General features: G+C 39.5%; 1 protein-coding gene across 1 annotated transcript in view; it reads left to right on the plus strand.

The window, feature by feature from the left end:
• The window catches only part of HECTD4 (HECT domain E3 ubiquitin protein ligase 4), a 167,503-nt gene that overhangs the window by 82,153 nt on the left and 57,361 nt on the right, over positions 1–27,989 (plus strand). Inside the window, exons 10-34 of the mRNA XM_052654305.1 lie at positions 277–390; positions 1,084–1,224; positions 3,345–3,577; positions 3,949–4,094; positions 4,890–4,960; positions 5,577–5,682; positions 6,269–6,389; positions 7,045–7,173; positions 9,102–9,226; positions 10,743–10,896; positions 11,671–11,771; positions 13,550–13,748; positions 15,829–15,975; positions 17,085–17,189; positions 18,316–18,479; positions 19,057–19,290; positions 20,432–20,624; positions 20,880–20,984; positions 21,552–21,640; positions 22,019–22,194; positions 23,854–23,989; positions 24,083–24,224; positions 24,472–24,638; positions 26,777–26,923; positions 27,610–27,794. Of these exons, the coding sequence (XP_052510265.1) occupies positions 277–390; positions 1,084–1,224; positions 3,345–3,577; positions 3,949–4,094; positions 4,890–4,960; positions 5,577–5,682; positions 6,269–6,389; positions 7,045–7,173; positions 9,102–9,226; positions 10,743–10,896; positions 11,671–11,771; positions 13,550–13,748; positions 15,829–15,975; positions 17,085–17,189; positions 18,316–18,479; positions 19,057–19,290; positions 20,432–20,624; positions 20,880–20,984; positions 21,552–21,640; positions 22,019–22,194; positions 23,854–23,989; positions 24,083–24,224; positions 24,472–24,638; positions 26,777–26,923; positions 27,610–27,794 (3,630 nt within the window). The remainder of the gene's footprint in view (positions 1–276; positions 391–1,083; positions 1,225–3,344; positions 3,578–3,948; positions 4,095–4,889; positions 4,961–5,576; positions 5,683–6,268; positions 6,390–7,044; positions 7,174–9,101; positions 9,227–10,742; positions 10,897–11,670; positions 11,772–13,549; positions 13,749–15,828; positions 15,976–17,084; positions 17,190–18,315; positions 18,480–19,056; positions 19,291–20,431; positions 20,625–20,879; positions 20,985–21,551; positions 21,641–22,018; positions 22,195–23,853; positions 23,990–24,082; positions 24,225–24,471; positions 24,639–26,776; positions 26,924–27,609; positions 27,795–27,989) is intronic.

A 27,989-nucleotide genomic window follows, 5' to 3' on the forward strand; every position in this document is an offset into this window, starting at 1 on the left:
AGTACTGGAGTTTCAGCTTTAGCATCATTCCTTCCAAGGAACACCCAGGGCTGATCTCCTTTAAGAATGAACTGGTTGGATCTCCTTGCAGTCCAAGGGACTCTCAAGAGTCTTCTCCAACACCACAGTTCAAAAGCATCAATTCTTCGGTGCTCAGCTTTCTTCATATTTTTGTCTTTACATTATATGTCATATTTATATATCTTTATATTAAGAGGCTAAAATTTAACTCACCATCATTCATCTCAAGGCTTACTAAACTGTTTGTTTCTGAAGTCCTCGCCTCTAGCTTGGTGTATAATATTTCGGATGGTCAATTCACAAGCCGTGCCGACCTCATAGATGCTGCTGGAAGCTCCTTGGGGCGTGGTGCTCTTGTACCAGGATTGGGTAAGAATTGAAAGCCCACATTTATTGTCCTTGGAAAATTCAAAATTTTAGCAGTTTCTCTCAAAAAGTCTTGCTGGTTCTCTATGGTATTCTAGTTTCCTTGAAAGAATTTTTTTATGCTACTTTTTAGTTGTGAGGATTAATATAAGAAATTGCCCTATGTGAAATTCCTCTGCATAAATTATGGTTGAAGATACTGTCCGTTATAGGTTATATGATGATCCTATAACAAATTTTTCTCAAGTTCATGCCGTAAAGAAACTTCTTTCCCCTAAGGGTTTGGTATACTTCTTATTGTTAGAAGATGAGCATTATGTAATATATTGGATATTCTGTTTGCATTGGCACCTAGGAAACTTGATTCTGAGTTTAGGGTTCAGTTACTAAGGCTTTTACTGTGTGTTAATGTTAACTAGTCCTATTGTACCTGGGTTTTAATGTAAGCCACTTGAATCCTTTTTGGAGTTGAAAAGGTCACATGTAAGTCAGTGACTAAAAACTTTCTATTCCTTGCGACTATTCCATTCTCACATATGAGTTAAGCCAAGTAGACTGAATCCTTTGAGCCCCAGTCTACTGCTTTGCCATCTCTGGGGAGCATTCTTGCCCTTCCACTCTTTAGCAGTGCTTATGAGAAGTATATATCCAGCAGATAATGACGTGATAGTTGTATAAAGCTTGCTGTTTTTGCAGGTGCCTGTTATGATACAGTGAACAACATGCTGTGGACATGCTCGAATGACTATATCGATCAGTGGTGTAATCCTGGGAATCAGGCCTTCCATTACGTCTGCCAGAGACTTGGAGTCAGCCATATCATCACTGAGCCCAAAGGTGGGTGCACTCATTGTCCTACAGGAAGAGATTCTCCCCCGGGAAATAAGAGACAGCACAGCAGCAGTATAAGTGGGAATGTACCCCAAGCAGCAAAGTGTGTCAGCAGCCTTCCCTCTTCAAATTTAGAATTCTTGTTATCTGGTTGGTTTATGATTAAATAAATAAATGTGTAAATAAATAGAGCTTTTGAGGTGGTCCACAGACTTTTTTTAAAAGGAAATTGTTACGACCCTTCTGAATTGTCAGAACTTTAGTACAGAAATTCACTCTTTGTATTTGGCATGGGATTATATAAGCTGTTATGTTTTGCTTTAAAAACAACCTACTTATACACAGACTTACAATTTGATAGAATATCCAGCAAATGGCCTTTAGATTTCTTAATATTAAAGTTCTTAATATTAAGAATTGTTAATTGTTAATATTAATTTAAAGTCTCATGACTTCAGAGTCAACTACAGTGGTATGTATGGAGTAGTGAGTAGCTCAGCAAATCCTCTCTTGATAAAGCAGTGATGAACTGAATTATCACAAATAACTCTTTCTACAAAATTAAAATACCAACTAAAAAAGTATTTCTAGACTCTGGAAATTGACCAAAGGGATATAACAGATTAAGAAGCAGTATTCATTAAAACAAACAAACAACCAACCCACTGAACTTTGGCTAGGAACAGTAGAAGTCTCTGGTGTTCTTAGCTGGAGATACCCCTGTCCCCCACTTTAAGCTTGATCAGTGCCGTAATTCTGGCAGGGTGGGACAGATCATGGGAGCCAACAGCTTTGCTGCCAGAAGGGGCTAACTGATTTGGAGTGGAGCATGGAAAAAATTCATGCTCAGCAGCAGTGTCAATAATAGTAGTGGTCTTGGTGGCAAACAGAGACAACCAGTGGCTTAACTAGCCTGAGGTTGTGGTCCTGGTTAGGGCAAGCAGCAAACCAGCAAACTAGCCAGAAATTTACTGGTGAGATTTGGGTAATGAGAAAGCTACAAAAAGACCTTCATAAGCTCCCCCAAACATCTGAAGAAGCCAGAGAAGGCCCAAGCTGTTCACATAGGCCTGGCTGAAAATGAGCCTTCATACACATGCAGAAATTTGAGAGGGTCCAGCAGAAGGTGAAAACCATGGAAGACTTTAAAACTGCCTAAACTTTGTCCTTCCCTCATAAAACATGGATCCATCCAGGGTGGAAGTTGTACTAGCTCAGGGTGTTTGAGCACAACCTGTGACTCAGACGAGGTTACTTCCTACCTACCACTAGGAAGATAGCTTTAAAAAGAAAAATGAGAATAATAAAAATAAACAAATGAAAGAAAAGAAATAGTAAAATAGAAAGAATTTTTTAAAAAGTGAGCAGAGAAACCAGTAGCTAAACACTGCAGGCAAAACTCAGATATTAGATTTAGCAGATGAAGACTTTAAAGCAGCCTTTATAAATAAATTCAGAGGACTAAAGAAAACCATGTTTAAAAGACTAAAGGAAAGGATAATGATCATAATTATAAACAAATAGAGAATTTCAACAAAGAGTTTATTAAAAAAAAACTAGTTGGAAATTCTGGATTTGAAGAGTTCAGTGACTAAGAAAAAAAAATTACTAGAATGGTTCAATAGCAAATTCGAGATGGTCAGAAAAATAATCAGCAAAGTTGAATATAGGTGAATAGAGATTTTTCTAGAAGAGTTACCAGCATGGAATCTAAGCTGAAATGGCCTGAATTCACATCCCAACTCTACCATTAGTTTCTGTGTGACGTCAGGTGAGTTACTGACTCTGATTCTTGAGTCACTTCTCTACAAAACAGGGCTAAAATAATCACAGTTGATAGCAATATTATAAGGTAATGCATGTAAAGCATTCAGCCAATTGTCTAGCATATAGAAAGAGCTCAAGAAGTGGTAGCTATTGACGCTTTTTTTTAAAATGGAAATTCCCAAGTGTTTTCACCCCAGCACTCTGTGGCAAGGAAGAGAGTTCTCCAGCAGTAGTGGCAGAGATTGGAGCCAAATTAGTCTCTTCCAGTGTGCGTGTACCTTTTGTAAGTGAGAGGTATGTTCTGTGGTGACCACCCACAGAGATGTCTTTCCTCACAGACTTTCCTTTTCATCTTCCAGAAGAGGCTATAACCACGAATGAGGTTATAAACCAATTATTGCACCACGTTGGTGCGATGTGCATACATCAACTCAATCTTCTTGCTACCAACCCCAATCTTCCAATCACAAGTGTCTTGGGCAAACAGCATCCCATTGAAGCACACCATCTTAGCAGTATTTGTGACATTATGGAGAAGGCCATGGTTAATGGAGACACCTGTATTATACGCTGCATTCTTGTTGTCTTTCAGGTAAATATACTGTTTTGAGATAATTGAAATAGGGAAAAAGAAACACAGACTCTGGCTTCCGTCAGCTAATTTCTACCAGGAGAAAAATGTTATAACATTCCTGTTTTGCAACTTAACCACGTTCTAATCCTGTAATTAGAATAACCATCATACTCATTGCATTGCAGTTAATGGAATACTGCTATATGTAGCTCATTGCAATTAATATATGTAAAATATTTAATTATACCATTACACAATAGAAGAGATTGTGTTTAAAAATATACCTGGGTATTTATTCATAAGAATAACCAGCATGTTCTTTCTTCATAGGGATAATTTTATTCCCAGTAGAATTAGCATTTTCAGATATACCCCTTCTGTTTCTGTAGGTGGTGTTTAAATTTTTCTTCAGCCCACAAACTGAAAGGAATCGAGACATCATTCGACGGTCAGGATTGCTTCTTTGGCAGTTGTTGATGGCACCCAAAGATCAAATTTGCCCTGAAATTCAGAAGGAGGTCTGCCTTGCCATCAGGTAATCAGCACATGATTTTCTTAGTGCTCTCTACCAAAGGCTTCTTCTGTGCTTCATTGTAATTGTCCCTCTAGGCTGGTAGCCTCCCATGTCTCCTCCCCCATCCCATAGTCAGGACCTCAGGGACTCAGACGTTCCTCATGTATGATGGATCTTAAAACAGCAAAAGAAAAAAACAGTCCCTATAAGTAGATATTTTGGTGGTTTGCAAATAGGTGTTCTTCTCATTTGGGTCAAAGTGTGGCAAGGTGGTTATGAAACAGGCTTTGGGGGACTTCTCTGGTGGTCCAGTGGCTAACACTTTGCACTCCCAGTGCAGGGGGCCCAGGTTTGATCCGTGATTGGGGAACTAGATCCCACATGCTACAGCTATGAGTTTACATGCTGCAACTGAGTCCCACGCAGCCAAATAAATAAAAAAGGAAACAGGCTTTGGCATCAGGCAGACCTGGATTCTAGTCTTTGCCCTGCCAGTTACTTCTCAAATGATTTTCTGCCACAATCTACATCTAGCTGGCTTCACTACAGTGATTTTGTATAACTCAGTTCTCTTTAACTGGTTCAGCATCTAGCCTCAGATAAGTTTTCATTTTGGTAATTCACGAATATGAGCAGTGGGATCCTGTTTATCAAGAAGGTCATTGGGCTGAATCACAACAGTAAATTTAGGTTCAACTGCCTTTTTAGTGGTGAAACTGTACTCAGAATGGCATCTTTAATAAAAATTTTAAAACTTAGAGTTTGGATATTCTAGAACATGTGTTTAAAAACTTTTCAACTTTTCTGTCATTTCAGCTCTGGTTTAAATATCTTGTACCCAGGTGAAACTGAAATCAATAACTTACTTAAGCTGGTCTTAACAGAAGGTGAGAATTATCCTTTAATTACCCTTGAAAAACCATCCTTTTTTTGTCCCTAAGGAAATGACTGAATTTTATTTTTTTCTTCATATCTATTAGTATTATTTTAAAAAGTGCACATATGCCAACACTTAAACGAGACTGAAAGCAGAAACCATATTCTATATATTGTCAAGCTTTGTAAACCTCTTTCTAGCCCCACTGTATAGCATAATGTACCTGGCTGTAGATGTGCAAAGAACGTTAAAGATAATGATTTCTTGGGATTTCTAAGCCAGTTATTCCCCCACACATTAAAACTCAACTTTTAAAGTTAGACTCAATGACAGCAACAAAACTCACCTTGTTAAGGACACTCTGCATTTATAAGCAACATTAGTTTAAAGAATTAGAAATCACACTTCATGAAATATCAAGACAGTAACTCCACTTTAATCAGGATTTGCTGGTTAAAGAAGGTCTGATTGGTTGTGATATAGTTTTTGCTGCTGTTTGTCTTGGTACATATGCCTGGTGCCCCTCAGTTGTCAACAGTCTTCTCATTTACAAACTTAAAAAAAAATAGTATCAGTTTTCTAAGCATGGTTGTTAAGATAGTTTATGGAGCTTTGTTCTGTGCTAGGAGAGAGAAACAGTGGCCTCTCCCAGCTGCGGGATGTGATCCTCACTAATTTAGCTGAACAACTTCAAAACAACCGATTCGGCAGCGAGGAGGAGGATCATTACAGGTGATGTGATGTGATTCACTGCTAGCCTTTTCTTAGTGTTTTCCTCAGTAATTAATTTACACTTAAATGTGTTTGATCATCTTGAGTCTCCTGTAATATCTTTTGCTATAACTAGCATGTTAAGTCTAAACTGTGGATCAACTGAAAGATTAAAAAATCCCACAGTTGCCCTAATAAATGATAATAGCACATTTCAGTTTTATGAGTGAAATAGCTTGAGCCTGGCAAAAAGGGTACTTAGCAGAAGTAACAGGTGGAGCTTATTTAGGAAATTTTGGTAAAGGGCATCATCTAATTGCTGGTCTGTGAGAGGCTGGGAGGTGTGGCTAAAGCTGGTGAGTAGAGGAAGGTGTGTTTCTGCTATTTATAGAATACTTGAACTAGGTCCTTGAGTACCATTGTGTTTCCATAAATTTAATTTAGACAGTATATCTAGTTGTTAGCATCATTACTAAGTAAGATGATTCACTTACAGAGCCAATGAATCTTTTGTATCTGCTATTTGTCATCTTGTACTGATTGTATAAGTTTTATCCTTTTATTAGCCATCGGTATCTTATTGTTACATTTTTCCTACATTTTAAAGACTCAATGATGAACTTTTACACTACATTCTGAAGATTGTTGTACGAGAATCCTGTATCTTAATCACCAAGTGCCAAACTGTCTCTAAAGATGATTTTCAAAAACTCCTTTCAACTGTGCCTGTAAGTAAAAATGTGTTTAATGAAAGCAAAATTATATCAAGTGTCCTTGTTTTCATTTTACCATTTTAAAGTATGTGTGTACACACATACTTATACACATGCTTTTCAAGGATAGACTTAATTGATGAAAGTCAATGAACAGCTGTGCTTGTCTTAGAAATGTAGAACTAGACAAATCCACTTACTTTCTCCAAAGACTTTATTCCTCCAGCTTAAATATCTTAATGCAATAAATTGTTAGACTGAATTTGGATGTTTTGATTTTGTATAAAATACTGGGGATTTTCCTTCTATTAATTTTTAATTTAGCATTGTTTTCTAAACCAGCAGTGGTTTACAGAGACTGATAAGAACCAAAAGATTCTTTTAAGGGTTTGGGTAGAGTCTTCTGTCACAGAGATGCATGCGAGGGGTAGATGGGGGAAGAGGAATTACTTATTAAGAGGCAGAAGTTCAAGTATCAGAGTGATTAGTGAGCAGTGTATAGCAGAGGGCAGAACGTTATGATAAATGTATTGAAATAAGTCACCTGAGAAGCTAACTTGGTCTGTTTTCTGTACTTTCTCTTTTGCTTCCCTTATCAAAATCTTTTAAAAACGTGAGCCCTTCTTTCAGTACAGTTTAGATCATTTAAATGCCCTTATTTGTATTAAAGGCCGCATCCTCCTGCCTGCGCTATCTGATGGCAGTTCAGAACCACCTTCTCAGTAACACTATTTTGATTAAGCCTGATGAGAATGATGACAGTGACAACTCCTTGCAGGGAGAGACATTGAAGGTACAGGTAAACACCGAGCTTTATTCTAACGATGCTTTCTACCCAATGTGTAAAAGCACAGCTTAACTGGCTAAATTTCTGTCTATGATGATGTCAGAGTTCACCGTGTGGCCTATATTTTTGTGTGAGGTAATATTAGGTCACTCATCTCATAGATTTTTATGTCATTGCACGGTGGTTACCATATTTGTGACACTCCCATAGTGTGTCATCCATGAGCTCCTGTCAGTCTTTTTGTGGCTTTATTTTCATCTGTTTTTAAGAATTGGCACTTAACAACTGATCTCATATGCACCTGAGAAGTTTAAATATATGTTTGTATATGTAATAAATATAGATAAATGAATCTGGGAGCATAACATTTTAAACAGTTTTGACATCTTGGCTGGTTTATAGTGTTCTCTTGATTCAGATAACTTTAAAAGGGTGATAATTTTCTCATACTCCTTATATTGAATAATTTCTGAACCTATAGTTCATTTCATTTTTGGTAATTATTTTTAAGTTAGCTTCTGTGTAAACTCAATAATTTGTTCCCACGTGACAATTTATAGCAATCCACAGATTTCTTTTTTTAATAGCTGTGGTTGTTATAATCTTGACAGATGCTTGAGGCTGTTGTTTGCATTGTTCTTCAGAATTTCATCTTCGTGGGAGAATTAGAGAAATCCATAAGAACTTGATTTTTCTTTAAAATGTTGACAAAACGCACTGAAAAATTAACCAAGAAAGCTATAGCTAAAGATAAAAACCACTATAGTTTGCCCTTTTCTTACCCTTTTACACACACACACACACATATAAAAGAGTTCACTGCTAGCTCATATTTATGGGTTTTATCTCATTATGTAATCAGTTTTTAAACAGGCAGACATACATGAATTAATCACTTAAATTGATGACACTTAATATGAAAGTGCTCTAATTTCCTAATCAGTATAAAGGAGCCAAAGCCTCTCCCTTGTGAGGCTGCCGTGAGGAATAGAGCTGAGGCCTATGCAGTGCCTGGATGCGCTACAGCCCGCAAGTAGTCAGCCCATGAAGGCTGACAGGATGTCATGTAGTCAGTTCAGAATGCCTTTCTCTTAATGATCAAAATGTCTAAACAATACCCCCAAAAGACCCCAGAAAATTCCAACAGCAAAAAGCAGTGCTTTTATTTGAAAGGCTAAATGTTACAAATCTGAACTCCTGGAAGGAAATACTCCTGGTAAAAGCAGAATAGGCTGGCTTGTCTAGGAATTCTGGGGAAAAAAAGGATACGCACTTCACCTGAAGGGTTAGAGTGGTTGTATTTTTTTTCCTAATAGGAAATAACTGTCAACTAAACATTTCTATGATCTTAACTAATGTTTCTTAACACGTTATTCAGTACTTGTACTCCCATGAACTCTCTAATAGTTATTCTTAATGTTTAATAGCCTGTAACTGCCTGCTACTTTCATTGAATTTTTAAACTTGCCTGTTTTCAAGTGTAATGGTTTAAAACGTTAAGTAAAAAGGTCACTTGCACTGTTTCAGAATGTTGTGTTTTTGTCTCATTTTATTCACCGCCTCTCCATGCGCCTTTTGCTGTTGTGTTTTTCTCTTTAGCTATCCTCATCCTGCCCACGGCATTCTTCCACCTGGACAGTTTCTGGGCTGGTCACCGGGAGCTCTCCTGTGCTGGAGGGGACGGGAGAAACGCCTTTTCTCCCAGGGACTCGGTGTGCTCCCCGTGAAATACTGCGTATTTCTATCAGCACTCCAGACCTTAGCTTCCCAACTCAGATTGTTACTTGCCATCCTTAGCAGAACTTATTGCATTGGGCTTACTCTGGACACTTCACTATTTAATTTGGAAATGCATCATTAAATACATCATTTCGTGTTGTCATTGTGAGTGTATCATCATCACAGAGCTTAAAAATAATTGTATGATGTTTCCTACCTAGGAGTTAAAGGTCAGTATTTTGGCTCTTGCTACCCAAATCCTGACTGGATGTGATGAAGTGTTGGAAATGCTACAGCAGGTCACAACTGCCCTCATAAATAGTGACATACCCGACCGGGAGCAGAGGTGAGGACTTGGGTTGTGAACTGTGGCCTGCTGCCCTTCAGGAAGAATTTGCTTATGAAAGTGAAATCTTTTAGAATAGAACTACCACATGCTCACTTAATTCTTAGGCATTTTTGTGAGACCAGGTTGGAATGGCAAGTGTTTCAAAGCCAAACATAGTTGAAATCTTTAATGGTGCTTTTAGGGAGGAGTGGGCTGGCAGCCATGATCTGAGGGCCACAAGGTGTGGACACCGTCCTCTCTGACACATGGGCCTTTCCTTTCATTGCCTCGCTCAGCGCTGTGTGCACTTAGTTTCCTCATGGTGAATACTTGAGAGAGGAGGCAGTGACTCAGTGACACAGATAAAGAACTGCTCTGCAAGAGACGACACTGACACGATATCCCAAGAATTTACTGCAATTTTACTTCTCCAAATACAAGAGTGATCTATTCAGAGGGTAAACCTCTCTTTCCCAGTACTAAAGCTCTTTCTCAGTCCTCCCCATTAAGATTTCTGCTATGGTTTCTTGTCAGAGATGAGTTACATCCTGTGTTTCTTGATTATTTCATTGTTGAGATGCTGATCTGAAACAGCGCCCTGCAGTGTCTTTTTTCTCCAGTAATGCTGTCTGTCCCATGTCCCTGTTTCTTGCCCACTCCCAGAGGGCAGGTGGGCAGGCTAGAGCTGCCAACAGTATGATCCAGAAAGGCATTGCACTGGGGCTTGTTGGGACATGTCGGTTCACTGTGGGCGCGTGGAACAGATCTGCCCGGGGAGGACATACAGCCCGTACAGGCCGAGAGCCGGGGAGATGTGAGGGATGTCTCTGGTTCCAACCCCAGCATCCTAAGTAGTTTAGAGAATTTACATACCCCACATGTTTCTTTGGGTGAGTCACATACCTTCTTTCTTCGAGCAGAGGATGAGTTATTAAGAATAGGATTTTAGGTAATCATTTCACAATATACACATGTATCAAATCATTATATTGTACATCTTAAATTTATACAGTGATGTCAGTTATATGTCAATAAAACACAGGGGACGGGGGGAAGAGCATGATTTTAAAGACAAATTTAAAAATCTACTTGCCTCTGTCCCACATGGGAATCAGTTTCTTTAGGCAGCTGAGTCAGTGTTGTAGCCATTCCCTGTGTCCTTATCAGAGATTCAGTGCAACACTTCAACCTGCAGCCCCAGAGCCAAAGGAACTTGCAGGTGGTAACTAGAGTACCTGTTTGCATTTTAGAACCCATTTATAAACTGCTTCGAAGGTGCTATGAAATGCACCATATAAACTTGGTAGGGCAGAAAAAAAAATCACAGTTCAAAGGTAAAATCTATTACTAGATTTCTGTTCTTTCCCTCTCCCTCGTGGGAGGTGGGAAATTTGTAGACTGAATTGCTGGAACAATAAATGCTTAGCTAGTACCAGGAGATGCAGTTTAAGAGAATGTGTCAAAGAATAATGATAGTGGCTTCTTCTCATGCCTGAGAATTGATGAAGCTGTATGTTTTCTTGAACTTTTGTAGGTTAAAAGGCTTGGAACAAGTTACTAAGGCTACTATGCTTGGTCACCTTCTCCCAGTGTTACTCACTTCCCTGATGCATTCAAATTTACAAACTTTGACCATGGCCGACGCCCTGATGCCTCAGCTAGTGCAGCTGGTACTCTATACCAGTCAGGTATGTTCCTAAGGTGTGCCAAAGTGAACTGCTCTTTGGGAGCAGAAAATGAAATAAAGGTGCAATGAAGCAAAACATTGTGTCATAAAAATAAGTTAAACTAGTAAACAGTTCAACTAGGGAAAACAGTTTGACTAAATTACTTACTGCATTCATTTAACAAATATTAATTGCCAGTGAACTGTAAAAATGCTATCTATGGTGCGACTGAGATCCTTCCATTATATTTAGTCTCCTGAGCCCTTGCTGGATATTGGTAATGAATATAAATGATATGTTCCAGAGTTAAAATGATATTAAGTGGTCTAAGTAGCAAAGCATTTCTTAGTGAAAGAGAACAGACTGGGATTGTGAAATGATGACTTAAGTGAGAATTCTAAGTTTGGCTCTAGTACCATCCAGATGGGCGTCTTTGATAGCTCAGTTGGTAAAGAATCCACCTGCAATGCAGGAGACACCAGTTTGATTCCTGGGTCGGGAAGATCTGCTAGAGAAAGGATAGGCTACCCACTCCAGTATTCTTGGTCTTCCTTGGTGGCTCAGCTGGTAAAGAATCTGCCTGCAATGCAGGAGACCTGGGTTCAATCCCCGGGTTGGGAAGATCCCCTGGAGAAGGGAAAGGTTACCCACTCCAGTATTCTGGCTTGGAGAATTCCATGGACTGTATAGTCCATGGGGTCGCAAAGAGTCAGATACGACCGAGCAACTTTCACTTTCACCATCCAGATAACTGAACATGTAAGCGCTTTAGGACACGATGCTTTTGTGTTTCAGACGGCTTTGCTGCTTAAAACCCAGTGTCCGGTTTTTGCTGAGGTGAGCTGTTCCCCATGTGGTGCATCAGACCAGAAGGGCAGGCTTTTGCCGGATGAGAGGTAAGGAGCACTGCTTCCTGCAGAACCTCGGCCATGGTTTCCTCTGGTGAAAGCCGCCTACTCCCTTTGTAGTACTCCCTTTCTGATTTTTTTAACTGGGAAAAGACAGAGACTTCAGGGCCAAACCTTTACAGATCATTAAGAGAATGGCTTTGGAGATTATAGGAACAGGTTAGAATAAATTTCCCTGCAGATCAAGAGATTAGTTCAAAACTGAAAAATTTTCATATACTAATGATGGAAATGTACAGCTTGACAGTTTCTTAAAAAGTAAAAATATATCTACCATGCGATCCAGCTATTCCACTTCTAGGTATGTACACAAAAGAAAAGAAGGCACAGATTCTTACAGAGACTTGTGTGTGAAGGTTCACACAACAGCTTTAGTTAGAATAGTCCAAAATAAGAAACAAGTCCAAATGTCCATCAACAAGTGAAAGGGTAACACACTGTGGTGTATCTGTGTAGTGGAATCCTATTCAGCAATAAAAATGAATGAACCACTGATATTTTCAACAACACAGGTGAGTCTTAGAATACTTAGGCTGAGTGAAAAAGTCAGAGCCCTCTTAAGAAGTACAAACTATGATTCTACTTATATAAGATACAAAATACAAACTAATTTCCAGTGAAAGAAAATGAAGAAGTGACCACCAGGATTCCCATGAGGAAGGAGGAGACTTCAAAGGTGTATACAGAAGGCTAAGCTTATCAAAATGTACACTTTAAATATGTGCTATCTATTATATGTCAATTACTTCTCACTAAAGCTGTCTTTAAGAACACTGATCAGAAACGAAGGACTTCCTGGTTTGTCTAGAGCAGCATGCTATCCAGTTGAGCTTTCTGTGGCGATAAAAGTCTGTATCTCTGTTCAGTGCTGTCACCCGTGGCCACCTGCTGTTATTGACCTCTTTCTGAGTGGCCAGTGTGGCCAAGAAACTGAATTTTAATTGTGTTTCATTTAGATTCAATTTAAATGGCCACACTTGACAAAGTAACCCCCCACATTGGATAGCACAAAGCTGAAACAGAAAAAGAGAATTCCACAACAGCTGAGTTTAGGGTATAGGAGTTTGCATTCCATGATACAAACTTGGGCTGTGAAGACCCTGAGAGTTGAATTACAATAGAGACGAGGACCTTCAAAGGCACTTTTCCTTAGTAGAAATTATAGCAAAAGTAGTCATGTAGACTCATGGGGTTTTTAACAGTTGGCATTTTAGTTATCAACAAGAGGAGACTTTGCAGGACCCTTCCTGTGCGATTTGGAAAGTAGCCAGTCTTTTTTTTTGGAAAGTAGCCAGTCTTAAAGGCCCTTTACAGTATCTTTTTTTTTTTCCCCTGAGGAATTTTAAATGAGAGTTGGCAAGGTGGTCGTCTTCTGGGTATGAATTCGCCTTCTCCCTTGAAAAAAAAGGGAGGGGGGGAATGCAAATATATTGTCTAACAAAGGAAAAATAACCTTAAATATAGGAGTTTAAAAAACATTTCTGGGGACTTACGTGGTGGTCCAGTGGCTAAGACTCTGCACTTACACTGCACGGTGGGCCTAGGTTTGATTCCTGGTCGGGGAACTAGATCCTACATGCCACACAGTGCAGTGCGGCCAATAATAAATAAAAGGTTTTTTGTTTGTTTGTTTTTGGTTACAGTGTTGTCGTACTGCATATTGTAGAAAATTGAAGCAAAATTTCTTAACCTTTCGTATTTTACTGTGTATACCTTTTCCTTCCCTTTCTGTTAAGCTCCGTTGCTTTCTCTTTGTCTGGTTTTAGAATGCTGGAAGAGAAGGAGGAGCCAGGATTTCTCACTGGTTTAAAGATTCCTGCTCCATGGGCTGCTGGGAAGACTGTGGAAACAGTCCACCCTGTCAGAGACAACTATAAATTTAAAGAAACTGTCCACATCCCCGGAGCTCGCTGCCTGTACCTTAGATTTGATAGCAGATGCTCTTCGCAATATGACTATGACAAAGTAAGCAAGAACTGCTTTAGTGTTGGTTTCAACTCTAATAAGCTGTTTTCTTTAGATGCTTCTTATTTTTCTTTGCTGCTGGTCACCATTCTTGACTTATTTCTGTCTGCAGAGATCTCTTAGGGAGAACTTTCTAAGATAACGCCTTAGAGGGTAGTGACTGGCAGAGTCAGAGCCAGCACCTCTGCAGTCCAAGAGCAGTGTTTTAATGACATGTTGAAAGTGGACTTTTGTAAGCTTTCAAAAGTGCTGCATGCTGTTCACCTCTTACCTTCCCTCTCCTCTGTGCTTGGGATTCCTGTGGATGTGAGTGTCCATTCACTTCAAAAGGTCTCGCTGCCCAGTTCTTGGGGCTTCTCATGTATCTTTTGGGAGAAGGTGGCTTTTTATAGAAGGGCTTCAGATGTGCCTAGGACCTGGTTTATATTTATTTAAATTATTTGTTCTTCTTTGCCCTTACCTCAGAGCCCACGTAGTTTGAGGAATTATAGTTTTTAACCTAGTGGCTTAACAATAGTAAGTAAAAGAAATCATTTTAGGGGTTGAAGTATTTTCCTTTGTCTCTAATTGTTGCATTGCAAACCATTCTGTTGAACTTATGTGGAAAGGCTAATAAAATTGTGACATGTAACATACAGGTACAGCTGAAGGATTGTCTGATAGTGTTGTATGCACACAGGGTTTTTTTTATGTGAATTGTTAATTATCTGTTGTCTTTTTCTGTGAACTGTATAAGGGCAAATGATCTTAAATGCCTTGAAGGGAGGGTTTTAGGTTAAAAATAGAGAACTTGTTAACTGTAAATACTGAGATGGTGAAACACATTACTGGGCAAATTATAGTATCCTCTTTCCCCCCTTATCTTCTAGGATAGTGATGATTCCCAGATGTCTAAAGGGGTTTAAGACTTGCCCCTCAAACTCACCTTAGCTGGAAGCAAGAGAAATTAGAAAATTCTTTAGTGGATTTTCCAAAAAATATATCTCCTGGCATCAGTCTATCCCACTTCATAGCTCCTGGCAGTAGCTACCCCTATTTCCTACATTCATTTAATAACTATTTAAAATGGAAATGGAAGATGTTACCGTTTTCGCTGGTGTCATTTTGTTTCTTCTTTTAAAAAAAATAGTAACTTGCATCTTCTGATGTAAGCTAACCTCCACCTGCTGTAGACATTAGTGTTAAAATGGAGGCTCAGGGAGGCTTACTACATGGATAAAAGTAACGCTTACTTTTCCAGTGGTCCATGGCTGGTGTCCCCCAAAGGTGCAGAAGGGTAGGAAATCACAAAGTGATGAAGCATCTAGGGCTTAAAATGCAGCTTTCAGATCTGAACTGAACTCAGTGCTGGTCAGAGTACACGTTACAAGATAGAATTTGGTATTTACAGAAGCCAGAGCCTTCTTCCTATGAAAGTATTTGAATGCCAAATGACCTCTAAATGTTTTTCCTGCATGTTATTAATAGAAAGTTTGTTAACTGTGTATAAATGAATGACTTTTATTGAAGAAAAATACTGATACATGAAAACTGACCCAAGAAGAAGCAGCCCCTTTTCTGACCCAAATTTGTGTCATTTTCTTTTTATACCATTAAGCAACATTCTAAGAATACATGGCTTATTTTCAATTTGTTGCATCTTTTAAAATATTCACTCATTAAATTTTTTTGACTTTTGTTGTTATGTTAGCTATAACCATCTTACCATCTGTATTTGCTCATTTTATTAATTTGGGGGAGGATTTAAGGGGCAAACTATAGCTGTCATTAATAGGCTATATCTCCTTACTTAGAATTAAAACAGATTTTAAAAAAATATGTATAGTAGCTGAGTATAACTTATTTTAATGTGAGGTCCCCAAGCCAGTTAAATCATGCTAATATTTGTTACTACTCTGAGGCTACCCTGTAAATACCAATGGCTGATTGCATCTAAACCAGTATCAGTTGTACCTAAAGAAAAAAAATCAGGAAATATTAGTTATAATGACCCCAGTGCCTGGTTATAAATGTGTTTTTAAACAAACATTTTTTTGCAGCCTTTTTATTTGTAGATGTTGTTTTTGTTTTTCTTTTACAGTCTAACAGTATATTTTCTGTTTTGAAGTTGGTGATATACGCGGGGCCTAACACAAACAGTAGGAAGGTTGCTGAGTATGGAGGCAATACACTGGGATATGGCAGCCGTAGTGTCTTAGGAACTGGTTGGCCGAAAGACTTGGTAAAGGTATGGTATTCAGGCACATTCACTTTCTAGAAAAGAAAATGACCTTGCATTCCTCATGGGCCCAAGGATTAACTGTAACTCTAGAGAAAATTTGCCATGGGGACTTTTATTGAGGTGGGGGTCTTGGATAGGCCTTAAACTCACTAGAATGAGCTTCCTTTCATTTATAAGACATCAGACCCCTATCCACTCCAGAACTTGGATCTTTTCCATAGGTCACTCCATGGGCTGAGGTGGAGCATCTTTTCCCTGGCCATGGAAAGGACGGCTAGTTCTTCCCGCTCACTTGTTGTCTAGACTCCCTCATGAGGGGTGTCCTAGAACCACAGGGCTATTGCCTTTTTAAAATATGAAATCAATGTTTTCAAATGAACTAGGGACTTGAGAGCAAAAACAATGATCCATTCTCAAACTGATGAGATTGGAGCCATGCTTTGTAATGTGTGCTTCAACTTGAAGTATGTCTACCTAGAATATAAATATGAACGGAAATGCCGATTGAGACCTGCAGACCTCTCCAGAGTCTGTTCCCATAGCCTTTATCTCAAATACATTACATACCTGCTTTAATTCAGCCACAAGACAGCAAGTTACCTCCAGATGGGTAGCCCAGATGCAGCCAGATCAGATTAGCACAAGACTGAATTGTTTTCTGATTTCCTACGTTTTGTCTCTTACTCACGTTGTTGGTTCTACAACACAGAGCATGGTCTTTCAGCACTCTTTCTGTGTTCTTCAAGACATTGTCTGTTTGCCCACCTTATTGGCACAAGTAAGGTGGTAATAGTGGAGAGGGGAAGGCAGAAAGCGCAGAAATCTGGGGAGTTTATTGAAGTTAGGCTCAAGATTTGATCTTTACTCTGGTCCCACCATTGGGCAATTGTGGCCCATTTCACAGATGCCTCATTCCCAAAGCTCCCTGGTCAGGAAAGACAGCTGAAAGGTTGGTTTCCAGCTGAGAGGGGATGGAATTTGAATCGAAAAGCAAGTGAGGAAAGGAGTGAAATATTGCTGTGGTCCTTTTCGAAAGTAAATCTCTAAAATTCATTGCTCTCTTGCAAATTGTGTGTTTTGTTTTTAAAGTGCATTTTCCCCCCTTAAATTTTAAGGTGGAAGGAGATACAGTCACCTTCTCCTTTGAAATGAGAAGTGGCCGTGAACACAACACTCCCGATAAGGCTATGTGGGGCTTTGCTTGCACAGTTCGCGCTCAGGTATTTGAACCTAACCACTGCTGTGGGCAGAATGTACTTTTTCCTGTGTGCCTTGGTTACGTACATCATATTTGCCTTGGAAACAGGGCAGAATATGAGCTACTGTTTCATCCTTCTCTTCCACTTGGCTGTAGTAAGACCATTAACAGAAGTTATAGTTTCATGGACTAAAACTAGCTAAGACCTAAAGTCAGTGTAGCACCACAGAAAGAATCCCTTGTTAGGGGCCCAGCTTCAAAGCCTGGAGAGGTGGTCTGCCGCTCGCGTCTCTCCAGAGGGTGAGGAAGACTGAACACCTGATGGAAGTAAGCACTTGGATTCTGGTTTTCAAAGCAGTAGAATTGGATTCTTTTTATTCAGTTCCCAAAGGCTTTTCTTGCCGGTCTAGATCTGTCTGTGCTTATTTACTCATGTTACACTCTGTATATAGTTTAAATCTACTCGTTTTAATAGTGCCAGTTACTTTCCTCCCAGGAATCTATTTAAATAAATTCTTCTCCCACATGGAAAAAGAGAGGAAGAGAGAGTAGTAAGAGTTCTCCTAACCCCTCTAGTTGACTGATTTGTGTAACGCATTTTAGCACTGGGAGGTTGCTTAAGTTTAACCAAGCCAAGACTCTCTAGAGTGGGATTATCTTCTAGAATGTAAGCTCCATGAGGGCAGGCATCTTCATTTTGTTCTCTGCTTTCCCTCAGGCACCTAGCACAATGGCTGGTACACACTAGGCACTCAGTGAATAGTTATTGAATGAATTCAGTGTAATCATTGACAGCATCTTCGTTCAGGCACAGGATGGAGGTGGCAAAACACGACAGTGCTTTATGCCTGGATAGTTCAGCAGAGAGGAAGCCGTCCAAAAAATCTCGCATGTGTTTTGTGCTGTATCTAATGTGGAGTCTTATCGGCTCTTCTCTCTCCAGAATTGTGGAGACTTCACTCTGTGGTCATTCCAGAGCCACCATCTGTCTCCTCATGGTGTTGGGTGCTGTCTCTGTGTCCCGTAGCAATGATACTTGACGCTGCTCTGTGAGCCCTCGTGGTTGGGGACAGTGCAGCGTGATGCAGCGCAGGTGACATGCTCCGCCGTGTAACTGACCAGTGCGGTTTGCCCTGTCTGCATTGTAGGAGTCTTCGGAGGATGTGTCAGGAGGCTTACCCTTTCTGGTAGACCTGGCTTTAGGTCTATCTGTGTTAGCTTGTTCCATGTTAAGAATCTTATACAACGGACCAGAAATTACCAAAGAAGAAGAAACCTGTCAGGAGCTGTTGCGGTCCAAACTTTTACAAAGGTAACAAAGACTTCAAATCAGACTGGTTTTGCTCACAAAGGAAAGAGGACTTTATGTGAAAAACTGCTTTTAGTACATTTCCCAGCTGATTGGGCCTACTGCCTGCCAATCCTGTGGGTATCTCTGTGTCTAAGAAATAAGATGAAAATTACACCAAAGTGCCTTGTGGTCCTTCCTGTACTAAATGTGAAATTGCAGCCTTGAACTGTATAAACCTTTCTCCAACCCAAATATTGTATAATTAAATTAAAGGATCCCCAAAAGGATGGGCAGATGGATAATAAACCAAACAGAGCAAAATGCTTATTCTAGAATGTCAGCTGTGTGTATTTGCGTATTAACCATATATTTCCTTCAACTTTTCTATATATTTAAAAGTTTGCATAATGTTGGGAGCAGGCAGAGTCCCAAAGATGGGGTTTCATGTAATGTTCATTTTTCTTAAGCCTCTGGAGGAGGTTTGATGAATAAGTTCTTAGCACATAGTGTGATCCTTCATGTGCTTAATATATCTGCAAATGTTAAGTAATTTTCCAGACAGAGGAGGAGGTGAAGAATCTCTTTTCTTTATGCTCAGGTGCCAGTGGCAGGTAGAGGCCAACGGTGTGATCTCCCCTGCCCTTACTCCAAGCCCATCTCCGCTGCCTCTGACCATTGAGGAAGACAGAGAGTTCACTTACCCATCTGATGTCCTCGTGCCTCCTGTTGGAAACTACTTTGACCTGCCCCGGATCAGGCTGCCTCCAGGAATCATGATAAAGCTCAGGGAAATTTCTGGGCGTGCTAGACCACAGTTTAGACCAAGTATAAAGTACGTTGCTGTATAGCATTTTATTTTCCCAAAATGAAAAAATGTTTAAACAAGTGAAGGGGATGCATTTCTTTTTGTAGTCTAGCAAATTAATCTTTCATTTATTTTTATTTTATCTTTGCCCTACCAACTGGCATGCAGGATCTTTGTTCCCCAAGCAGGGATCAAACCTGTGCCCCCTGCATTGGAAGCGTGGAGTGTTAACCATTGTACTATTAGTGACATTCTTGAACCTTTAATTTTACATGTACTTAATGAATGTTAACCAGGTATTGTGGGGAGTACCCCAAGTGGTATTCCCGGTCAACAGGCTTCAAAGTGTGGGCTCTCAGTCAGCAGCATTAGTATCACTTGAGAACTTGTTAGTTCTTTAGCCCCATTTCACACCTACTAAATCAGAACCTTTGAAGAATGGGGCCCAAGTTTTCCATATGATTTTGATACAGGCTAACACTTGATGAGTTCTAGGTTTTTCTCAGGTAGTTCAACCTTCTACTTTAAGGAGTCATGGTAGTCATCATGGTTTCCATGGAGTCTGCAGGCATTTATTTGTTTTCAATGCCCAGAGAGATGCTAAAGGTCTTTAGAATATGAGGTGTCACAGTGACAAATGTCTTTGTGGTATTCTTGCTTAAAGTCAAGTCTGCTTTGCAGGCCTCTGTTCTGCCTTCCGAGGCAAGATTGGCCATTTCAGAGAGAAAAATTTAAAGAATAGATGAAATTTAATGTGAAAAAAATACAAAAGCACCATTGTTTTCAGCCTAACATCCATATGCCTAAAATACTATGAACCATAATACTGCATAAAATGAATTGGCAGATAAATGGTGCCGAAAATCTTTTATTAGCATTAGATCTATTCCAACTTTAATATAACTCCAGCTCAAAATTTTACAAATAGTAGAAAATCAAGTCTGTTTAATTTGGATTTTCAGCTTCATTGGCCAGTGTCAGTTTTACCTGTTAAGTTATTGCCATCTTGTTATGAAAGCCATCATCATGTTCATGCCACTTTATTGTACTAAAGATCATGTGGTGGATACTTAACATACTTAAAGTGACATTCTTCCATCTATAAAAATACGGTGTTGGTACACCTAGAGCACGGCACGTATCTGACTAGTTTCCCTTGTGATCACAGAGAAGTAATTCAGCCAGATGTGATGGAGGAAATGGTGGTATCATGTGTTATTAAGCACTTGAACTTAGTTGATGCACTGCAGTCCCTAATAAATTTCCAGTATCAAGAAGAACATGCTGAGGAATATGATTTACTGTGTAAAATCATGGGAGAGACATTTAAGAAACTCAATGCCATGGAGAGACAGCTGCAGGTAAGTGAAAGTTAAAAGCATTTAGATGTCTCATAACTTTTGAAAATGATGTCTTTTCTAAAAATTTAACGATGTTTAAAAAGTGATCTGAAAAAGAGAGAAAAAATATTGAATGACTGTATTCTGTAACAGGAACTAACATAGTAGAAAAAGAAGTGTCTGAATTTTAAAAAGTTATTGTGACTAAAATTTCTAAAGTCACAGATTCCTTATTTTGCATCTAGTTTCACGTTGTTTTCTATTTTAATATGTCAGAGTGTTGCAGAATTGGAGCAGAAATGGCAGAGTGAAGTTGATGATGCCATGCAGGGGAAACTGGAGAACAACATGCCTTTCTTCTATGATTATCATTTTAACGAGGTGAGCAAGTTGTATGACTCATCACTGGGCATTGCTGTTTGTCATATTGGGTCGGCCAAAAATTTTGCTCAGGTTTTTCTGTAACCTCTTTTAGAAAACCCAAACGAACTTTTTGGCCAGCCCAATACAATGATGTATACTGTATGTGGAAATTTAAAAAATGTCATTCTTAAAATGTTGCATACCTCAAAATGTACCCAATCTCTAAAAAAGGTTAAATAAAGTTGATTAGATTAACATGTCAGTGATACAAAGAGTCAGTTACTCAAATTATTCAACTGATTAATAGTTTTATAGAGCAGTTATTATCATTGTCAAATTCTGCTTTCAAGCCTTTTTAAAAAAAGACAAGAGTTATAAGCAATAAAGAAATCCCTGGAAAGTAGTCAATGCCATTTTTAATCATTAAAATATCAAGTAGTAACTTATAAATGTGCTTCTGGTGTAGAAACATGGACCAAAGGTGGGTTTTTGTCCCTTAAGTTTTCTGTTTCTTGTAACACGTACAGTAAAATTTGGTTTTTGCAGATCCTGCATACCATCTTTTCTTGATTTTTCCTTCTTTAGAACAAAATGAAAGAACTAGAACTTTTGTGTTCAATGAAGGAAGTCTCCTTTGATGGAAATGATCTTGAAAACATGGTGCTATCTCTGAGGTTAGTGATGTTAGTAACTGTGTAAAGCTAATTTATCACTTTGATGCTCAAAATGCAAAGATCGCATCTCTTAACAGATATTTTAAAAAATATTATGCGTTCACTAAATATTTTAGAGTTGGAACTTCTTTGGTATTTGGAAATTATGATTTTAACCTTCAGGAGTTAGCATATAGGCATCTAAAACTGGGCAAGAGGAACTAAAACTGGCCACAGTTAAAGCACTGCCTTCCTTGGAGGGGCAGGGAGAAGGCGGGCAATGTTTGTCAGGTTACTTCCATTTCATTTCTCCTCTGTCTTCTCATACCCTCTGTGATTAAACACTTTGGTTTTGGTAAACCAGAGGACGACTAAATGCACATCAGTCTTTCTTTATAGGGAGAAGTTCCTACAAGAAGTGAATTCTCTTATTCAGAAACCCTCGCACCCACTGGCTAAAACGAAGACGTTAGTGAAGAGTCTAATGAACCGAGCCGAGCTGTTGCTGCACGTCACCATTGCGGCCCAGTCTGGCCTCACGAGAAGCATCTCAGGGACCCCCGCGGAAACACCGGGTACTGCTGACAGCAAGCCCCACAAGGCTCTCTGTGCTAGTCTGTTCATAAAACATATACTAGTTATTTAAAAAAAAAGAAGAAAGAAAATAACTCTTGTGTACTTGTAGAAAGGGAAAAAAGGAAATTTCAATGTTATTTTGCTTTTTACTTTTTCCAGCCAAGAAATACTTTCCACTGAAGTCATGTGGTGCTTTGTGAGTCATCTGAGCATTGGGGGGTGCCTTGTCACCTGCCTTGTTTAGTTTTGGGGGAGCATCTAAGGAGCGCAGTGACATATATTTTTATAATCCAGTGAGCCTCACTTTCAGATTATAGATTATCATTTTCATAGCAACATATAATTAGTCAACTTTGTGAATCCTGTACTGCATCATATTTTCCTCTTGAAACTGAGTTTGCATTTCTCTCACTCAAGAGAATAAGTCGTAAACATGTTCTTAAACGAAAGACTCCATGTCGTCTAGCCCCATTGCCCGATGGACACTATGGAACAAGTGAACTTGTTTTCATCCCAGCTGACTACCGAGGGCTCTTCTCACTAGGGAGAGAAGTCTAGGATGACTCCTAGGTTTCTGATCTCAGTAATAGGGTTTCCCTCCCTGAGAACATCAGGGAAAGCTTTCCAGACATGAGATAATGATCACATGCCACGTGATCTGCTGTGCCACGGCCAGAGGGCTGTGTTAGCCTGAGTTCATTAAAGGCCCCCCCAAAAGTTTCCCACTCAGTAAGGCTAGTGGTGCTTTCCAAGAGGCTCTTGGCACCAGAGATGATGAACCAGTAGTTTCCTAAGAGATAATATCTTCAAAAATTATAATTTTTTTTAATTGAAGCTATCTAACTGTTCTTAAGACAGATTCAAAATGACCTCAACTTTCTTGACATCTTTTTTCTTAGCTGATCAGCACATGCAGTTTTGTCTGCTTCCATTAAAGTATTCTTTTACAAAACACCTATTTCCTGGATAGGAGCCGTATGTCTTATAGGAAAGGCCAGTCAGATTCTTGGAAAAGTGTAATATTTAGTCACACCAGCTGTGATCAAAGCAGAGGTTTCACCAAATGGCAGTAAGTCAGCAAAGTAAATCCAGGATCAAAGGGGGAATCAAAGGCCATCTCTGAAAAAAAAATGATTTGCATTTATTTGAATTAAGATTATTTGCTTCCAGAGGCTATTTTCTCTGTCCTCTCTTGATTTTTAGAATCCTTATATTAAAGTTAACAATGGGAATTCCCTGGCAGTCCCGTGGTTAGGACTCCTAGCTTTCCCTCCTGAGGACCCTGGTTTAATCCCTGGTTAGGGAACTAAGATCCCACCAGCCACATGGCCTGGCTGAAATAAATAAAAACATAAAGTTAACACTGTTAGTTTATGAAATTAAATGAATTTTTCAGGTTTTCTTTGGAAACTCAATTTAATAAAAAGAATGTGGTTTTTCAAGCTGAAGTAATTTTTAACCTTGGTATTTGAGGTTGAAACCTTTTAAAAATTGGCCTAAAAATCATCTATGCATTGTACTGGCTGGTTTGGGGGCCAATTTCCTGGAAAACGAAGGTACTCTTAGTTTGGTGGTTCCTTGTTGGTTTCTGCTGTCCTGTGTCATTCTTACAAATAGGATAGCAGATACGTCAACCTTCTTCTTCCTTTCTGTTCCAGCTTGTAAATCAGCCTCTGAAACAAAGGTGATCTCTCATGCTGTGCGGCAGCCTGTTTTCCTTCGCAGCATGTCGGCTCCTTCTGACCTGGAAATGATCGGTAATGAAGATTTGGAATTTACTAGAGCAAATCAGAGGTAAATAGCTGAGGGCCAAGGTCGGATCGGCACATGCTGCCACGCACCTTCACCACAACACACTCCCTGAGCGGGTCTCTTGTTTGGCCGCAGGCGGCGCCACGTGACCAGCCACCGCAGCAGCTCCTTCACACTCCTGCAGTCATTGGCCATAGAGGACAGCAGGGACAAGCCCACCTACAGCGTCCTGCTGGGGCAGCTGTTTGCTTTCATCGGCACCAACCCTGACCAAGCTGTACGTCCATGTTTTTTGTTTGTTCTGTAATGTTCATTTGTTTGAGCATGCTGGGTCTTAATTGTGGCATGTGGGATCTAGTTCCCCGACCAGGAATTGAGCCCGGGTCCCCTGCACTGTGAACTCGGAGCTCCAGCCGCTGGACCGCTGTGGATGTCCCTGTACATCATGTTTTGCCAAGTAGCTGAGTAGCATGAGAGGTGCTGTGACCGCAGGAGTCAGGTGTACTTCCTTCTCACGTGTTCAGGTGTCCAGCAGCAGCTTTCTTCTGGCCGCACAGACAAGATGGCGGCGGGGAAACACCCGCAAGCAGGCGCTGGTGCACATGCGGGAGTTGCTGACGGCTGCCGTGCGAGTCGGGGGAGTGACACACCTTGTGGGTCCAGTGACAATGGTCCTTCAGGGAGGACCCAGGTCAGTTGTTTCTGTTAGTTTATCCTGTCCTGTCTGGAATGGGCAAAGGCCGTTCCAAAGATTCCTCTTGGGTCCAAATGTTAGATCATGGTGTTTGCTAGTGTTTTCCCCTAAAATAATATATGTTTCTAAAAATGGTACAGGATATAATTTAAAAATTCAGCACATGTAACAAAAAGTAAATTCTCCTTACCTTCCTTTTCTAAATTTCACTATTAAGAGCTTGTTTCATCAACTATACACACGTAAATAGCTATTTCATTTTCCTTGTATGCTTAAGTGTTTGTGTGTGATTTTTTTTAACTCTTCAGATTATATTTCACGTGCCTTATTGTAATCAGTTGTTTTCCTCAATATATTTTGGACATCTGTATCTTTTCATGTTAATATGTATAGCTCTGCTTTATAGCTTTTAAGACCTTCACAGAGCTCTATTATATGCTACATTTATTTAACTCTTCAGCTGCTGATGAACACATGGGTTCATTCATTCTCTCTTTCACTCTCCATCTGTTCTTTCATCCCTCCTTTCTTCTTCCTGTTTTGTTTTGCTTTTCTATTAACAATAGTGCTGCAGGCAACAACCTTATATACCTATATTTTTGTATACTTTGTGCTTATTTTTATTGGGTCAAATTTCTAATAACATAATTGTAGATATTAACTTTGAGGAAGGGTTTATAACTTATTTGTGAGGAGTTTTTCTATACTAATGCCCGACTGGGCTTCAAAGGTACTTAGATAGAAATAGAAAAAGCATTCTCTGCAAAGACTGGACTGCAACTGCTGGAGGCTGCTTGTGCCTCCTGACAGCTCTCAGGAACTCTGGCCAAGAAGCAGAAGCAATAGCTGGAGGGAAATGTGAACTAAGAGCTAACATGACTGTCTTAAGAAATTTTTGTGTCGATCAGGAAAAGCCAGGTTATTCTTTGGAAACAAACAACTCCCAAAATCTCAGTAGCTTAAAAAACTAAATTTTAGTTTTTGCTCATGTCCCTCACAAGTCTATCTTGGCTCCTGGTAATTACAGAGAGCTTGGGACAGAGGAGGGGACAACCATCTTGGAAAGCTGTCAGGCCCCTTGTCAGAGCTCTGGCTCATTGGCCAGACTAGTCACATGCCCACCCGACCACAGCGGTTCCCGGAAGGCATAGTGAGTTACACTAATGAGTACCACAGTTCACTTCCAGAAGTTTCTCTGTAACACTGGCAGCATTATTCCTTTTCCCCTCATTACATTACATTTCCCTCATGACATTATTAACACCAGATGTCAGACATTTTAAAAAGTGCAGAAAATCCCCAAAGTACAAGATAAAAATCACCTGTAAATCCAGCGTTTTAAAATAAAACCCATTAATGTTTTAGCATATTTGTTCAGTCTTTATTCTAACCTTAGTGATCTCCTATAATGTTTTTAGTGCTTATATAGCATTGTATCATATCCTTGAACCTTTATTAAGCCAATTTCCTATTTTTAAATCATAGTTTTTGTTTATTTCACTATTATAAGCAATATTATGTTGCGTATCTTTGTAGATAAATTCAATAGTTCCAGTTTTCAACTAAAATTAATTGCTGTAGAATCTATCCCAGGTTGTGTTTTTACATTGGGAAAGTCTTATTTCCCAACTGGATTCTCATATTCTGCTAATAATTGGAGTGTGAACTTGCAAAGGACACTTAGCTAATGTATTTGTGTCTTGGTTTTCTCATTAGTACAATTGCATTTACAGTATTCAGTACTGCATGGGATGAGGCAGGCCTGTCTCAAATGAATGGTTTCATTATTAAATAAATTTGGGAAATGCTGGGTACCATTCTCCTGCTCTGAGAGATATGAAGGACTTTAACGCCTTGAGTTGTCCTGGAGTGAGGAACCCTGCTTACCTTTACCTAACCTAGGATTTCCCAGAGCATCCTAGAGTGTGGCCGTTGTCTCTGAGGCACTCTTAGGAATCCTGCCCAACAGCCTTCTGTGGTCCAGCACTTTGGGAAACACCAGTCTCCAAGGTTCCTTCAGTTCTGGATTCATCTATACACTTTTGTGTTTCTCAGAAGGCCTCTCCTGCTTTCGTGTTCACTATTGCTGTTCTTGACACGGTTGAGGAAGCCTGAGCTTTGGTTCTGTTTCCTAGAATTGAAGAACTGACCTGTGGTGGGATGGTCGAGCAGGTCCAGGAAGCCTTCGGTGAGACCATGACCTCTGTGGTGTCTTTGTGCGCACGTTACCCTATCGCGTGTGCAAATAGCATTGGACTCTTGTGTACTATACCTTACACCAGGTAAGCAGAGAAATGCTTTATAGTGTATGTAAGTTATACCACAATGTCATCAATTAAATAGAAATATTTTTATTTATTAAAAATATTTTTTTAAAGGATTTTTTGGTTTTGATTATCCAGTGACACTATCACTCTGATTAAATGAGCCTATCACCTGACAAACACCTAAAGTTACTATGTAAATTCTTATTGTTGAGTTCCTACATGATCAAAGGTGGATCCCCATTAGAAATTATGTTACATTGTCAAAATGGAGAAGTTTGAAGGAAAGAAAAGGTCCCTAGGAAGTTACTTATTATATTGGGCAAAACTTTTTGCCTTTGCACATTTCCTTTCTTCATTACTTGATTAAGAGTTTGAAGATGTCAAGCATTCATGAAGTCAGTCTTTAAATCCCCTTATGATAAAATAATGGAATTTTTTTCTATTATGATAACCTTGTGTTGATTCCATTGATTTTTACTTTGCTATCCTATATGAACTAACCAGAACTTGAAATTCAGTATTTATGAAGGAAGTCATTCTAAAAATTTCTGTGTTGAGTTTTACATGGTGGCATCCTAAGTTGTAAATAGAGGACTATGTTGACGTGTTTTACGGCCTTTTGATAACCTGGATCTTAAGTGAGAAGTTCCTAAGAGCTGGTCAGTTATGTTTCTTTCAATCAACCCTTTCTGCCTGGCCAGGAGTGAAGAGAAGTGCCTGGTGCGGAGTGGCCTTGTTCAGCTCATGGATCGACTATGCAGCTTGAGCAGTCAGACTGAGTCCAGCTCCAGTGAGAAACAAACCAAGAAGCAGAAGGTGGCCACCATGGCCTGGGCAGCCTTCCAGGTGCTTGCCAACCGCTGCGTTGAATGGGAAAAAGAAGAAGGTGAGAAGCAGAATCCCCTTCTATGCTAGAGCTCCTTGATTTCTTCTATCAATGTTTCTTTTTTTTTGGTATTTGTGCTGGATGGGGAAAAGAAAGACTATTAGATTACATAACTAAGTTGATTTAATCAATTATGATTTCATGGGAGCCTCTTCATCAGCATGGTCCTGTGGAAATTTATCACTGTGCTATGAC

Source organism: Budorcas taxicolor, chromosome 17, assembly GCF_023091745.1.
Source record: "Budorcas taxicolor isolate Tak-1 chromosome 17, Takin1.1, whole genome shotgun sequence".
NCBI classification, from domain to species: Eukaryota; Metazoa; Chordata; class Mammalia; order Artiodactyla; family Bovidae; genus Budorcas; species Budorcas taxicolor.